Genomic DNA, 14,981 nt, shown 5'->3' on the forward strand with positions numbered 1-14,981 from the left:
ACTTCGGTAAGGCCCTAACTCCTCTCATTCATAGGATGGAGATAGTTTAATCCTACCTTTTATACTTAGTGACCTCAGTCAGAGCCAACCCTGCTCTCACCCCTCTGGGAGGGTCAGCTGGAACAAAGGCCCTGCTGAGTGGGGCTGGACCATGTAACCTCTCCCCGCTGGCCCCAGCTGACAGCTGGAGCTGAAATCTGCCCCAGAGTGACCAACCACCAGACTTGAGGCTGGTTTCAAAACCACGAGCTGCACAATCAGATTCTTCTTGAGAACTTGAAAGGAAACCCGGGACCCAGTGATGGACACTGTACATGGGAGGGTGGGCACCAGGCCTGGCCATTTGCAAGATGGGGAAAGGGAGGGACGAGGGAGAACACAAAAAAGCAAGAGCACCCTCCGTCCCGACCCGGTTCCCTGTCCCAGCTTCCCAAGGCCCCCTGAACAGTATTTCCTGTCCCCTGGTCCCCTGAGATGCTTGCATTCTTGCTGCAACCTTCACTTTTCCTATTTTTTGAACCCCCGTGAGCCAGGCCCACCTGGAAGAGTGGCTGCGAGAATTGAAATAATGTACGGGGGTGAGTTTGAAGGCTCAGATCCAGGACTCTAAGCCCCCTGGAGATGCTGGGGGCCCTTCACATTCTGTCCCCAACACCCCAACCTGCTAACACTTCTCTGCGTCTGACTCAGGGATGCTCAGCTTGTCGTCCCACCCCACACTCCTAGCAGCAGTCCCTCGGCCACCTGACTCACACGCTCTGCAGTGCCTGGTAGCACCTGGCACCTGACAGGGGCTCAGGTAATAAATATCTGAGGACTGACTGACAGGGGACACTCACCACCTGGTCATCTAAGTTGCTGGAAACCGCAGCGTCCACCTTGGCCCTTCCATCTCCCTCACGCCCTGTGCTCAGGCACAGAGCCTTGGTGTGGCCTCTTTGCCACTGTCCCCACTGTCCTTTCTGCCTGGAAGGCTGCAGTCACTTTGCCTTTCCTGTCATCACCCTAGCTCTAGCTCATCTTTTAAGACTCAGCTCAGCCATCCCCTCTTCTAGAAGGCTTAGGAGGCTTTTCCAGGCTGGATCAGGGCCCTCCACTGGGCTTCCAGGATCCCTTGTGCTTGGGTCTAATCAGAGCCCCTACCTGGCTGGGCCATCATTGTTCACTTGTCTGCGTGCTCCCCAAGACAGTGACAGACAGCCTGGCACTTTCTATGAGCTCCAGGAAAGTTTTGTGAATAAACATCTGGAAGCAGACCACGTGAGCTTAATGCCTGCTGTGTTCTCTTTTAGCTGTGTGACTTTGGGCAAGTTGTTTAACCTCTGTAAGCCTCAGTTTCTTCAACTACATGAAATAATTCACAGGGTTATTGGGAAAATTAAAGGCTGTGCATGTACAGCCCTTAGCATCATGCCTGGTTTGTGAGGATGGCTCCTTGGATGTTAGCTGCTAATGGAACTGAGAAAAACATTTCTAAGACTGCTGGGACAGAAGGTCTGCAAACATCAGAGCTAACTCTGCTGTTCCAAGGAAGAATTAGGATGTTTTTTAGAAAACAGCAACAACAAATCATCCTTAAGTGTTCCTTCAAGGAAGTTGGGGGAGACGTGTTGAAAAACCAGGCGTTCAGCAAAAACTGTGATTGAGATTTTAAAGTGAAAATGCAAGTTTAAAGGAAAACATGGATCTTCTTTGGGGGCAGGTGGGGAGGACATGGGCGTGTTGAGAGGGCGTGAGAGAGTGGAGGGATCGATGGCAAAAAAACCCCAAAAAAACAACAACAAAAAAATGTAAAGAACCGAAGTGTGGACCTTGGTGGCAGCGGTGGTGCCAGGTGCAGTTAGAGCCATGATTGAGCTCCCTATGGAAGAGATGGTACCCCTCCAGGGCGGTTGGCGCTGCGCCAGCCCAGAAACCCAGAGCTCCAGGATTCATCTAGGCGGCTCTAGAAATCCTAGTCCTTCTCAGAAGAGCCTGGCACAAGCCGCCCAGGGAACCTGGGCTGGGGTAAAAGACAGCAAGTAGATGTGTGTGCCATCGGCTGCACAGAGAGACTGCGAGAGAGTGGGAGCGATTCCCAAAGAACTGGGGGCGGGCTCGGTTGCCCCCAGCGCTCTCCCCACGTCCCCCCTCGAGAAATGCCAAAGGCGAAAGCGCGCGGGCCCGGGGGTCAAGCGGGGGGCGCTCTAGGCACCTCTCTGCCTTCCGACTGAGACCTCAGTCTCGCGCTCCCGGCAGTGGGTTCGCAGCCCGGCGGCTGGAAGAACGGCTCTCGTAGGCCCGCCCGAGCCCGCCCCTCCCCGGGGCCTCCCCCAGGGTTTGGGCACGTCTCGGTCTCCCTCCCACCATCCCGGGGCCGGGACGTGAAGCAGCTGCCAGGCGGCCGCGGCCGCGGGAGTGGGGCCCGGGGCGCGCACGGACTTGAGCGCTTTAGGTCCGCCAGGGCCGGCCGCGGAGTTCCCCGGCGGGGCCGGCGCGCCGGGAGAGGACCGGGTTCGAGGGCCCCGGGCGCGGCAGCCGCGCCAGGAGGTCCCGCCGCGAGCGTGACCTCACGGGGAGGGGCCAGCGCGGCAGCCCTGGGCGCGGAGCCGAGCGCAGAGAGCGCAGCGCCGGAGCCGAGCCGCGAGGAGCGCACGCCGCGGCCCAGATGGAGCGGTTCAAAGGTGAGGACGCGGGTCCGGGGCCGGCGCGCCCCCAATACCTAACTCGCCCCGCGCCACGCCGGAAAGCAAGGCCGGGGATAGCTAGAGGCGTCACCAGGTGTGCCTCGCGTCCCGCCGGGGCTCAGGTGAGCCAGGCCGGCTGCCCCCGCCCAGCCCGGATCTGGGCCGAAGACCCGGGCCACAGCGGCGCCGCGGGCTGGTAGAGCGGACTCCTAGGTGGCGGCTGCGGCCCGGGCGCTTTGATCCTCCCGGGCGCGGAGGGCCGGGGTCGGCGTGGCGAGGCTTCTCACCTGTTGGAGGACCCGGGGTGCGCTTGGAGACCCACCCTCTAAGCCCCGGTCGCCCCGGAAAGATGGAGCGAGGCCGAGGAGTTCCCGAGTGAGGTCGGAACAGTGCGGGGCTGCTTGGGTGGCAAAGGGGCAGGTAGTTGGGGCTTCTCGAGCGGGCGCCAGCCGGAGTGGAGGGCTTCTTGCAAACCCGGAGAAAGCCTGCGAGGGGATGCGCTTGGGCGTAAGTTGAGGGTGGGCGCGCAGCTTTCTTCCGGGCTTGGTCGGGCCATCGCAGTCGTTCAGCTGCTCCGGTAAACTGTCTCTCTCCGAGCCCTTCTCCGCTGCTTTACCCCCAAGCAAGAGCGAGGTGCAGGGATTGGGGGCAGAGCGGGGTGCCCCGCAGGTGGAGCGCGTCTCAGCCCAAGGGCTTCGCTCGTAAGCAGCTGGGCAAGTTTTGGGGTTGGCCTGGGCCGGGGATCTCGGCCAAACGCTGGTGTGCTGGTTGTGCCCGACTCGCTCCCGTGCTTAGAGCGCCGGGGCTGGAGTCTAGAAGCCTCGGATTGCACATCGTTTGGAAAAGGTTAAGGAGCTGCCCCTTAAGCATGACGCTGCGGGGACCCCCCGGGACCCCCCCTCCAACTCCTTTCCTTTGGGAAAGCTTCTTGCACTTTCTCGTCCTGGACTCGTCTCTGCCAAACCTGCAAAAGGAAATACTGTTTCTATATTTATTTTCCCCTGGGAGAGAGTAATAAAGGAGACCGCTCAGATTCCCAAGGAATCTCACTCCAGTGGTTTCTCATTTCTGAACTAACTTTTAGGGCTCAGCTTTGGTTCCCTAAACTAGTTGTGTATTTTGATTTTTCTTTTTTTTTTTTTTTTTCCTTATCTGGGTCACCTGGTTACAGGTGAGGGTGAAAGAACTAAATCTTGGGCAGGGCTTCACGTGTAAAGGAAGGGTCTTTGCCAGGAGCACAGAAGCCAGCTGGGGAGACGGAGTTAAATTAGTTGGCAACCTTTCTTTTTTTGTTTTCTGTGAACCCTCCCTGGAGCCTCTCTCACATTTCTAACCGGGTGGTTTTTTTGTCTCAGATTCTGCTGAGATCACATCAGTTTTGTGCCTGAATGCGTCCTTCGGTAGTCTCAGAACATTTGAGGAAGCCACAGGCCCTCTCCTTCTAAAATGGCAGTTGGCCGCTCCCTACCCCGCTGGGGCCCCCCGCCCTTTGGGAGGGACCCTCACAGGGAATTCGAGACTTGAGTCGCCTCCCTGAGGGCCACTTCCAGCTCAGAGTCTGCCCTTCCTGAATTGTGTTAGCTGCTGATTTAAGGTCCTGGTTGTAAACTACTTTCTCAAATCAGTATATTAATCTTTCTGAGTTAGGGCAAATGATAACATTTTGTGTCATCTTTCCAAATGCCCAGTTATTATCAGAAGGTTTTTGTATTAATAGCTTTTGACTTGGCCCTTAACCTGAGAAAGTCTCCTTACTTATCTTTTCCTCTTGGGGGTTTAACATCCTCCCACCCTCAAAGATCTCTAAGAGGTTTTTGCCAACTGAAGGAAATTTAGTTTCCAGTTCAGAGTGTTTATGTTTTTGGTAACACATGTATCTGCCTCCTCATTTTGCAGTAAATCAAGCACAGCGAGTGATAAGTGAATACATCTGAGAATTATCTGGATTGCAAAGGCTAATCCAGCTCATCTTTTAGTGTTTGACTATGGAGAAAAATCTCCAGGTTTCACTGGTGAATGCTACTAATATGTTTACTAGACCTTTAAGCCGAGGAATCTGGGGATCCCCCGCCTCACCAGGGATGTAGAATTCCCCATTCACTAGAGAAGCTGAGTTGTGCTTTGAACAGTCATTGACTTGAAAAGTTGATCTGTGCCAAACTAAGCATGTTGGATCCAATCTTCAATTAACCAGTGCAACTCTAACTAGTATCTGTAGTCTCCTCTTGCTTGTCAGAGAGTGAGGGGTTTTTTTGTTTGTTTTTTTGGTAAGATTGAATAATTATGGAATGACTAGGTATGGTGGTTTTAACAACAAAATTAAATGGAAGAGCAAGATATACTTGGGCTCTCAGAACATAGGTAAAAATTGTAAAGAATTGTTTGTGACACTTTTAAAATTTGTTATTTAAATGTCTCCTTCTGTGTTTCTAAATTCCCAGTTTTGAGCTCTCTCTCCTCCCACATAGGTTGAATGCCTCATCACCATCTCCAGATTCTCAAAATGTTTTCTCTCATTTGTAAATCTCACAAATCAGTCCACGTAGGAGAAATTGTTTTCCATGTTCCCCAGCCTGCATGTCACATATTGTGCATCTCCAAAACCAGCCTATCATTTTTAGGCTCTGGGCTGACTTTCCATTGTTCTGTAAGAGGTAAAGAGATGTCTGGAGGTGAAGAGTGGTTGGCATATCACCCTGTGTGTAATGCAGAAACGTTTCCAGGCTTTCTCCTCATCGCTTCTAAGCCATTCTGGAGACAGCCATGATTCTCTTAAGCAAAAACAAGGTGGTGGTGGAGGCGGTAGGTGAGGGTGTCTTCCCCAGAGAGGTGGAGCTTTTATAAGAGTTGTCCTAGAAAGTGATGCTAGAATTGCTGTATCTTGTACGTGAATCTCTTTGGTGTTGTCTAAGCTGTGCTAAGCCCTGCGGGGTACGTTGAGACGGTTCCCATCCTTGGGTGTTTACATATTTATGAATCTCATAAGGGCATCCTTGTATCACTGTGCATAAGCCCACTGGCTGAACTCACACCACGTAGTCAACGATTCTGGTTCCTACTGCTCTTCCAGCTGGTGAGTGTGTCCAGGGCCAAATGTGACTGACCTCCTATCTGTGGTATCGCACTTGGAAGGCCATGCGAAAGCTTCCTGAAATTGCATCACACTTGGATCCAAACATGCAAGGTTGAGATAGTCACTTTAATTTGGATCACAGTAATTGGCTGAAAGTGTATCATTCTTTTCCTGTGTTCTTTGGTTTCTGAATCGTATCACCTGATTCCCGGGAGAGGGCACTTGGTTCTAGGGTACTGGATGGTAGAGATGAGCTGTGAAGAGTCAAGCCAGTAAAAATACTTGAATGCTTATGTGAGAATCATGAGATCTGTGGTCAGGGAAGGTCCAAAAAAGGAAAACTAATTAAAAGAGATAAACAGATTGATAATATTCCTTTCACCTTCAGAAGAATCATCTGAATATGTTGTTTTTTCATGTCTAGGAGCTCAGGTTTTCCCAGTTGAAGTTCTACTTAAAGCAGAGGGTCTTAACTTTAGGCACATGTGGGAAACATCCAGGGAGCTTTAAAAAATATGGATGCATAGACCCCACCCAAGACATTCTGATTTAATTGGTCTAAGGGTTCGGTTTAGGCGTTGTGTTTTTTAGGTGATTCTCCTGTGTAGCCAACAATGAGAACCATTGAAAAAAGATAATTATATAACACTTTCCTCACCTGGAAAACTAAGAGCAAGTGTGGACTGAAACGGATACCCCCTCCATACTCACGTGATGTGGTTTAACCAAATCTTGTGGTACCTACAGAAATCTAATGTAATTCACCTGAAGCTATTATGGGCTTTAGAAGGCTGTGGGGAAGCTACTGAAAAACAGCCTCCAATGTGATGCTTCCGAATCCTAAGCTCAGGGTTTGCTCATGGTTGTACTTGACCCCAAGCCCTCCTGACTTTGAAGCTCTTTGTGTGGGAGCCCTTGATGCCTTGGCAATGAAATGGTCTGAAACAAATACTGAGAGGTCACCTTTGGTGCTGAAAGGCCAGGAGGGGTGGGGGAATTCTGCTCTGGGCCCTTCCCCTCTTCTGAAGGGGTGGGAGCTCTGGGAGCTGGGCTGGTTCCAAGGACCATTAAAGGGCCGGGAGGGGCCAAGGAGCTTCAAAGCTGAGGAAGCTGTGCCAGTTTTCTTCCAAATCCCTTTAATGATGGGAAATGTTTCTCTAAAGACTTCTGTCATCCAGAGAAGGGAGACTTTCCCCAAGCCAAGGGAGGATGGCAGGTCTGCCCAGAGCCCAGGCTGAAATGGAAGGGAGAACAGTCAGGGTGCAAGCAAGAGGCAGCAGCTTGGGAACCGGGAGTCCCAAGGGATCTGCTTGGTCAGGCGAGATGCTGAGCTCTCCAGGCCTCAGTTTCCCCTTCTAGAAAACAACCTCCGGTGTTAGTCCGTCAGGTTTTCCGAGCACTCTTCAATGCTACTTGCTCTGTGGTTGCTCAGGAATCTCTGGAGGGAGGATGTGTCTTGAGGAGGGGAGGAAAATGAGGGAGGGAATGTGGGCAGCCCAACAGACTCCAGTTTAGGATTGTGATTCTTATAAATAAAACCAATTTCCTGTTGAGAGTGGAGAACGGCAGCCTTGGTGGGAAAGAGAATGCCGTCGGACATGTGAGGAGTTTGTTTCTCAAGGACCTTTGTGTGAACGTGTCTCCAAAGCCCGGAGCCACTCTCTGAAATGCAGGATTATTCGCTTCCATTTGAGAGACAGATCCACTGAGGCCGAAAGAGAGTAAGCAACAACTCAGCAAGTCACAACCAAGATAAGAGATCCCTGAGAAGTGAGTTTCTAAAGGGTAGATTCCTGTTCTAATAACAGCAAGGGCTTATTTAGAAAGAAGTTCTAGGAGCAATTTTCAGGCTCATTCCTTATCAGTGTCCTTTTAGCCGGGAAGGGATTAGCCACTCAGTGAAACTCTCCTCCGTCTTCGGGACCTGACCCACATGCCTCCTCTTCCATGAAACCTCCCCTGAGTTGCTCTGTGCTCCCTCACTATTTTAGGTGTAGCACATCGAAAGTGCTCAAAAACTGTTTGTTGAATTAAAGTCACGTTGTCTTATCATTATATGCCTCTATGTCTGTCTCCCCTGAAGCCCCTTCAAGACAGGGGTGTCTTTCTCCTCCAAGGATCCCTCCCCCTCAGCCCCTAGTGCACTGCCGGGCACATAGTAAGTGCCTGAGACATGATGGGGGAATGAATGAAGGAATGAATTGCAGGCAACAAGAGTGCCTCCTCTCTCAGGTTCCGGCCCTCAGGAGCAGCCCTGGGTCACAAAGGGAAATGAGGCACGATCTCAAAAGCCAGATTCCAGAAGTGGAGATGCAAGCCAGCAGTGGCCACCCTTGGCTTTCCCGACTTGAGCCTTGTTTCTGTCTGTTCCAGCACAGGGGTGTTGCTGTCTGGTGGTACAGAGAAGGATGCTGCAGGTTTCTGCTTGTGAGTATGAGCCTGCCTGTGCCCTCTGCAGAAGCTCACCTGGCCTCCAGGGCTCCCGAGGGCACAGACTTGGCTCTGCCCATGCTCTGGACCGATGGCTGAGGGATCTCGTGGAGCTGGGCGCCAGCCTGGGCACTCCGGGGCTCAGGGTTCTAATCTGGCCTTTGCCACTAACTCGCTGTGCGACCTTGGGCAAGTCAATTAATCTCTCTGGGCCTTGTCTCCTCACCTGTACGAGTGAGGATAATGATTACTAACTGCTGCTTGATGGAATAACTTGTTAAGAGCTTCTGTGCTGTACTTGTAAGGGGCAATGTTGTATTAATTCAGGGGAGCAAATACCCTGAAACCTCGGTGATGTGGTCCTGGCCCCACCAGTTCCTGCCTTCTTGGGGGTTGGGTGGTTCCTCACAGTTAATTTGGGCACCAGCTGTGCCCATCACATGCTTTTCGAAGCTGTTGGGAGCTCTGAGCTGGGGATGTTCAGCCTGTTCCCAGTCAGCCTAGCTTCTCAGAGCACCTGTGTAATCCCCTTGAGGTCAGCTGGAAAGGAGCTGGGCAAGGAATTTCTTTGCTGTCTCAGTAAGTTTATACAGGAGAGACTCTTAAATTCTAACTAGAACTTAAAGCTCTACTAATTTTCTGTCACTTGGCTCTCACCTTCTCCCTAGTTGGTCTCAAAACAAACTAATGAAAAATTCCATTGAGAGGGAGTAGGGAGAACGTGTAGAAAAAGTCAGAGCCTGCGTTACCCTGGATGTCGTGCTGCACTGGTGCAAAACCAGATGAGCCCAGCGTATTTTCACCTCCCGTCTCTCTGTGGGCCTTACATTTCAGGGAGGAGCAGGGAGGGGCACCGACAGCAGCAGAAGCCCTGCTCTGTTGTTTCCCAAACAGACCCCTGAGTTCTCCTCTCAATTCCTTGAGCCCCTCCCAGGGATATCAAAGACAGCAGCAGGCCTGCTGAGTGGTGAGCTGTGCCCCAGCGGATTGCAAACTGGCCGTCTGCTCCTGATTAAATGGAGGAAGGATGGTTCGCTGTTAGCTCTGAGAGAGCAGCCTGCTGCTTCCAGAAGGAGTCTTAGCGGGGCCAGGTGCATTCCTGCCTGTGGAGGCGTCTTTCCCAAGGAGGGTGACCAACTGTCCCAGTTTGCCTGGGACTTTCCTGGTTTTGCCACTGAAAGTGCCAAGTCTCAGGAAATCCCTTAGTCCCGGGCAGACCCGAGATGGTGGGTCACCTTGTTCCCAGGCCTCAGCTTTATTTAAAGGCTCTAAATCGAACATGTGGTTGCTCCATAGCAAAGACGAACTAGAGCCAATTATTTCGTCTCTTTGACAAGAAAGCAGAAGTCCAAAGCTTAAAAACTAGCCGTTTGCAACTAACCACGAAGGATACACACCAGTATTCTAAGGGAGAGAAGCCGGACTCGAAAAGCCTATACACCCTGCGTGATTCCATTTATGTGACTTTCTGGAAAAGGCAAAACTGTTGGAAAGGGAAACAGGTCAGTAGCTGCTAGCGCTGGGACACGGGGTTCATCACAAAGGGGCAGGAGGGAAATTTCTAGAATGATACAAATCTTCATTTTTTTGCATCTTTATAGTGGTGGTGGTTACACAGTTCTAGAGCTGTGCAGTCAACAGGGAAGCGTTTTTGTTTGTTTGTTTTTTCTTTGTGTAAATTATACCTCCAGAAAGCTGACTTTAAAACAAACACTAGCCATTTGTGACACTGTGATACAAGATGAAGAATCCATCAAGCGTGTGGTTGGCCATCACAGGTTGTAAATAGCATCTGAGGTCTTGGTGTGGTCATGCCTGCAGCCATCTGGAGGTGCAGCAGAAGACAGTGAAGAATTTTGGCACAAAACAAAATGACTATGTGACGGTATGCTAAACGCAAGAGACTTATCTGTGAGGCACAAACAGGGTGATGGTGGAAGCTCTCCCTCTATTTAGAGAAAAGGAAAAGCAGGTCTCCTAAAACCCAGGCAGCAGATGTGCCCAGGAGGGTCATGGAATATTGAAGCCTTAGCTCTGGGTTCCCACCCTGGGAACTCTTCTGCTACACACACATGGATCTAATGTATTGACTTTGGCAGGCTTTATGCTGCAAGGTTTGTTTTGTTTATTTTTGTTTTTTTCACCAGTGAAGTTATTGAATTGGAATTGAGTCTGCACCATAATTATTTCCTGGCTGACCTTTTGATTTTGTCAATCCTGCATGTCTGTGCTAGCTAGGATTGATTTTGAGGGGGGAGAATGCATGATTTAGCAAAATAATGCACCTATTCCCATGTGAGGTAAGGGATCAGCCCTTTTGTTTCCAGGCAGGGAAAAGCCTTGTGATGCACGAGCAGCAGTAGCCCTTGCTCACCAGTCCAGGAGACGGGATGCAGAATACCCCGAGAATGAGGAAGTATCATTCTGGCGGTCCTAATGGAATCTGAAGAGCTCAGTGGTTCCCATTTCTCAGAAACTCAAACCCTAAGTCGAACTGGCTTGTTCTTCAGGTGAACTGTGTTTGGCTCTATGACCCGGCTAGCCGATTCTGTGTCTTCTCATCTTCGTTAAGTACAGTGGGTTGGAAGGCTGCAGAACTTTCATCCCTGAGGACCATATGGGCCCAGATAACTTTCAGTCATGAATTACACAGGAGAATTTCACACATGCAACTCTTCTTAATCATAAATGTGTCCAGCACACTAGTTACCCACAGAGGCAGGTCTGTTCCACCTGTTCTTGGGGTATTCAGGAAGAATTGCTGAATAATAGCAGAATAATAGTAGAATAATTGCAGTCCTTAGTCCTAATTTTCTCAACTCTGTTGGGGGACAGTGGTGGAGGGTGAGGTAGAGGCAGGGAATATTTTTTGTGCATATTTGCAGTGAATCTTCCCTGATGCAGGGTCAGGCCTGGCTTGTGGCGGGTCCACCTTGGAAGGGCCAGGTTTGGGGCAGCCCAAGGACCCACTTCTAGGTTGAGTACAAACATGAGTACTAGTTTGAATTCTAGTTTGAGGGCTGCAGAGGAGAAGCTGGGAGTGCATGGGTGGGGAAATTCCAGATACTTCCTTCCCCGACTGCAAACTATTACCACCATCTCCCCAGGCTACCCTGGCATACTGGCATTTTTGGGGGGTTCTGAGGACTGTCAGCCTTCCTCTTAGACCAACAAGTGGGAATCCTGCCATTTCCTTCCATCCTCCACCCCCCTTTTTCTTCTCTCCCAGTTTTTACACAACAGGATTTATTCATGTTAACTATATTCAAGTCCCCAGAAGGGGGGAGAAGAAAGATTGTGTTGAATGAGCTTATTGTTTGGAGATTTCACTGACTTATTTAATACCCACAATCCTAGAACATACTGAGCTGATTTACTAAAATTCAAATACGGGCCTTTGGGAAGGAACTCCGAGGGCGCTGGGTGTCCCTGATATCAGGGCTGGGACTTATTGGGTGGGAGGTTTGCTTGGGGGCATCTTATCTTCATCTTCATGCTCTTGGGTCTCCTTGGGGGAAAATACTCTCATTTACAATCCCAGACTCCTTATGTGCCTGAGATGGTCACCACCCTACTGCCCTTTGCATCATCAGGCCTTTTGTGGCATCCCCTTCTAGCACTTTCTTTGAAGAAATGAAGATGGACACCACCACTAGGTACTTCCATTAACAGGGGCCCCTTGTGGCTTCTGCTTGGCAGTTTCCTGCACAAGTGGAAGGAAATAAAGGGTGGTGATGCGGCAGAGCTTGGACAGAGGCAGCAAGTATCAAACAACCTCACACCTATTGCTCGAGTGCCTGATGCAGTGCGGCTGGTCCATGACAGTCATGGCAGAGTTGGATACCTGTCTTTTAGCCTGTTTTGGAGATGGGGTCTCTGTGGCTGGTATTTCTGGAGTTGTGGCTGAGGATCATGGTGTGTTTGACGGTCCGGTGCCATTGTCTAGTGCGTGGTGACAGTTCCAGGTGTCTGAAGCCCTTGAGGGTCCCCTGAGAGAGCCACTGCAGGCACCTGAGCTGGGGTGAGACTCGTGAAAGCCTTTCTCTGGTTCAAGTCAGTAATGTCCCAGGTGCCCTGCAACTTAGACTGTGGCAAAGCAGGTCAGGTTGATGACAAAACCAGCTCCGGCAAGTGTGAGTGTGTGTTAGGTGCTGCAAGACCCCTCCTGGGTGCACACAGGCTCACACCTGCTCCTGTACATTCAACGTCCTCTCTCTCTATTTTTCTCCCTCCCCCACCCTTGCTCTCTTCTTTCATTCCTTTATTCTCTTCCTCTTGACTTTCTCACACTTTCTCACTTTTTTTTTTTTTCTTTCTGTCAGTTCTGTTCAGGTCTCCTGTATCTTTAGAAAAAGGATCTTCCCCAGGAACCTAAGGTCAGAAAGACCCAGAAAGAGAGAGCCTCCCCATGCCTCCAGGTCTCTGCTCTTATCTCTAGCAGCCAAGGCTAGAACTCCAGGCTTCCCCAGGAGGCGCTGATGACCTCAGAGGCAGGGTGGGAAATGGGGCATGCTCCCAGCCCGACGAGGAGGATCTCATTCCTTCCTGGAAGAGGAGGCCTGAGTGAAATCTGTTCGGTGCAGCCCCTGCTGCTTCATCAGGCCCTAGAAAGTGTCGCTCCACACTGCCTGCTGCAAAGACGGTCACCTTCCCCAACCCTCATGGTCCAAGTCATTTGCTAACCATGAAACCTTGCCAGCCATCCCCCCTGACCTAGGGCAGGTTAATGTGACTAGTCACAGAGGCTAGGATGCCCAGGGGGTTCTTGCCCTCTCTCTGCTGGTCCTTAAACAGCCCTGTGACCTGCTCGCCTCCGAGGGGTGGAAGAAGTAGTCTCAGCCCTGGGTGGGGCTCCTCCCACTGCCATCCCAAGCTCCCTGGAAATGAGCATCAGCGGAGGACCTGGCATCTGCACAGGGGGAGCATGAGAACATCGCCACAGTTTGGATAAACGTTCCAAACATGAAGGCTCAGCATCGACTAAAATAATTTTTTCCCATTGACCTCCTGGCTTCCCCGTGGGCAAGTGTCCATCTCCCGCCCATCTGATGCTGGTTTGGTGTGTGTAATTGTAAACAGTTCAGGCTGGGGGCAAATCTCCGAGAGTTATGGGATCCAGGTGTCGCTCCTGGCTCGCCACGCACTGGTTCCCTTGAGAGGGGGAAAGGTCATTCTGTTCTCCAAGGGAGAATTTAGTCTGTTGCTTTTGAGATCAGATCTTTTGGAAGCATGACTCTCTCCCATGCCCCTACCCCCCAGGTCTCCACTCACGACTGAAAGAGGCTAGGGGGAGGGGGCTCTAATTCATGAGTGAGTGGGGTTTTTGCTTCTCTGACCCTGAGGTAAGGGCCCCGAGAGCTCTCAGGTCTGCAGGGAGGCATCGACATGATGCTGTTGACCGAGGAGCAGGCAGAGAAGCCTGCATTCTCTGTGGGAGGATGTGGAGGCCACTCACCAGGGCAAGTTTCAGGTCAGTTTCAGCCTCGTTTCTCAAGTACAGCTGGACGCCTGACGCGGGCATGGCAGCTGGCAGGTGGGAGCCTCTTGTCCTAAGCAGGAGGCCTCTAAAGTGTGTAGGCAGCTTTGGGCACTTTGTTACCTCCCTGGCCCTAGCAGTAGACTTGGAAGTCATCTCAGAGCGAAAGTGGTTGCAGGGATTGTGTTTGAAAATGCCTTTGGACAGTTGGGGGACATGGGGGGCACCGATGTCGGGGGTCTGACTTCCCCCCTCTTTGCATCCTTGCAGCCCTTAACATACCTAGCGGGTGGGGCCCCAGTGAAGGGGAAAGAAGCTGATGAACTCATTCACTTCACAGACATTAGGCATGATTGGGACGTGTGTGTGTGTGTGTGTGTGTGTCTTGGAGAAGAGCTGTCAGGGACAATCAGCACCATTTTCTTGAAATTTCCTAAAGCTATTTACCTAATGCCCTTAAAGGATAAGATTGGTGTCCTACAACAAGATTTATTTTTCTGCCCTGGGGAGGTTGAGGCAGCTTGGGAGAGAGAAAGTGAGAATTCAGAGGACGTGTTCTGCTGGGGTGGACTGACGCCCAGATCCCACACTTATCCATCAAGGCTCACTCAGCCTTGACACCTTGACCTCGACCCCACCCCCCACCAACCCAAGCCTTCAACCCCTCACTGCATCTTGCACAACCCTGCTCTGTGCCTTCACCCTTGGCTGCCATGTGTCTGCGCATATAGATTTCTTCTCTGGCTGGAAAAAATAAGGCCAGTCACATAGCTTGGAGCAAAATATTCTCTACAAATGGCTTTTTTTTTTTTTTTTTTCTTTTCTTAAAACATTACCATTACTGAGTGTGAAAATGGTTTAGATTCAGGAGGAAACAGCTGGCTGGCAGAGATCCTGGTGGGGTCTTGGGTAAGATTCCGCTGTGTCACTAATGACTTTATTAGGTACATTTCCGGCACAAGCACACTTGGCAGTTGGGGAATTCTGTGGCTGAGAATTTTCACCAAGGCAAGAGCAGCAGCTGGAGCAGCTTCCAGCTGAGGCCAGGAAGGAAAGTCTTCATTTCATTCAGGACAGTCCAGACCTGTCCAATGGGTGTCTCTTACCACCTTGGTAGTTTAACTTGGATGCTCATGAACCTTTTCTTTCTAGAATATTCTGTCTGTGGGTTTCTCTTAGACTTCAATACCTTGCTACGTACCTAAGGTGAGCCCAGGTTTCTTAAGCCCAGATTTCTTAGGGTCCCTGAACCAGGCCCTCTACCTTGAGTGCAGGCAGTGGCTAAAGCAACTCTCCAGTGGCTGTGGGGAGAGCGGGGAGATGTGCTCTCCCTTGG

At 51.1% G+C, this 14,981-nt stretch overlaps 1 protein-coding gene across 9 annotated transcripts in view; it reads left to right on the forward strand.

Annotated features, from left to right (window-relative positions):
• The first annotated feature begins 2,359 nt into the window (after positions 1-2,359).
• The window catches only part of AFAP1L2 (actin filament associated protein 1 like 2), a 96,306-nt gene continuing 83,684 nt past the window's right edge, over positions 2,360-14,981 (forward strand). For 4 of the 9 annotated variants that reach the window (XM_059900284.1, XM_059900275.1, XM_059900279.1 and 1 more), the window contains exons 1-2: positions 2,360-2,663; positions 8,113-8,166. In XM_059900284.1, the coding sequence (XP_059756267.1) occupies positions 2,648-2,663; positions 8,113-8,166 (70 nt within the window). In that variant the 5' untranslated portion in view covers positions 2,360-2,647. The remainder of the gene's footprint in view (positions 2,664-8,112; positions 8,167-14,981) is intronic. The other 5 variants (XM_059900277.1, XM_059900280.1, XM_059900278.1 and 2 more) reach the window with 2 other exon arrangements.

The sequence above is a fragment of the Balaenoptera ricei genome, chromosome 16, assembly GCF_028023285.1.
Source record: "Balaenoptera ricei isolate mBalRic1 chromosome 16, mBalRic1.hap2, whole genome shotgun sequence".
Taxonomy (NCBI): Eukaryota; Metazoa; Chordata; class Mammalia; order Artiodactyla; family Balaenopteridae; genus Balaenoptera; species Balaenoptera ricei.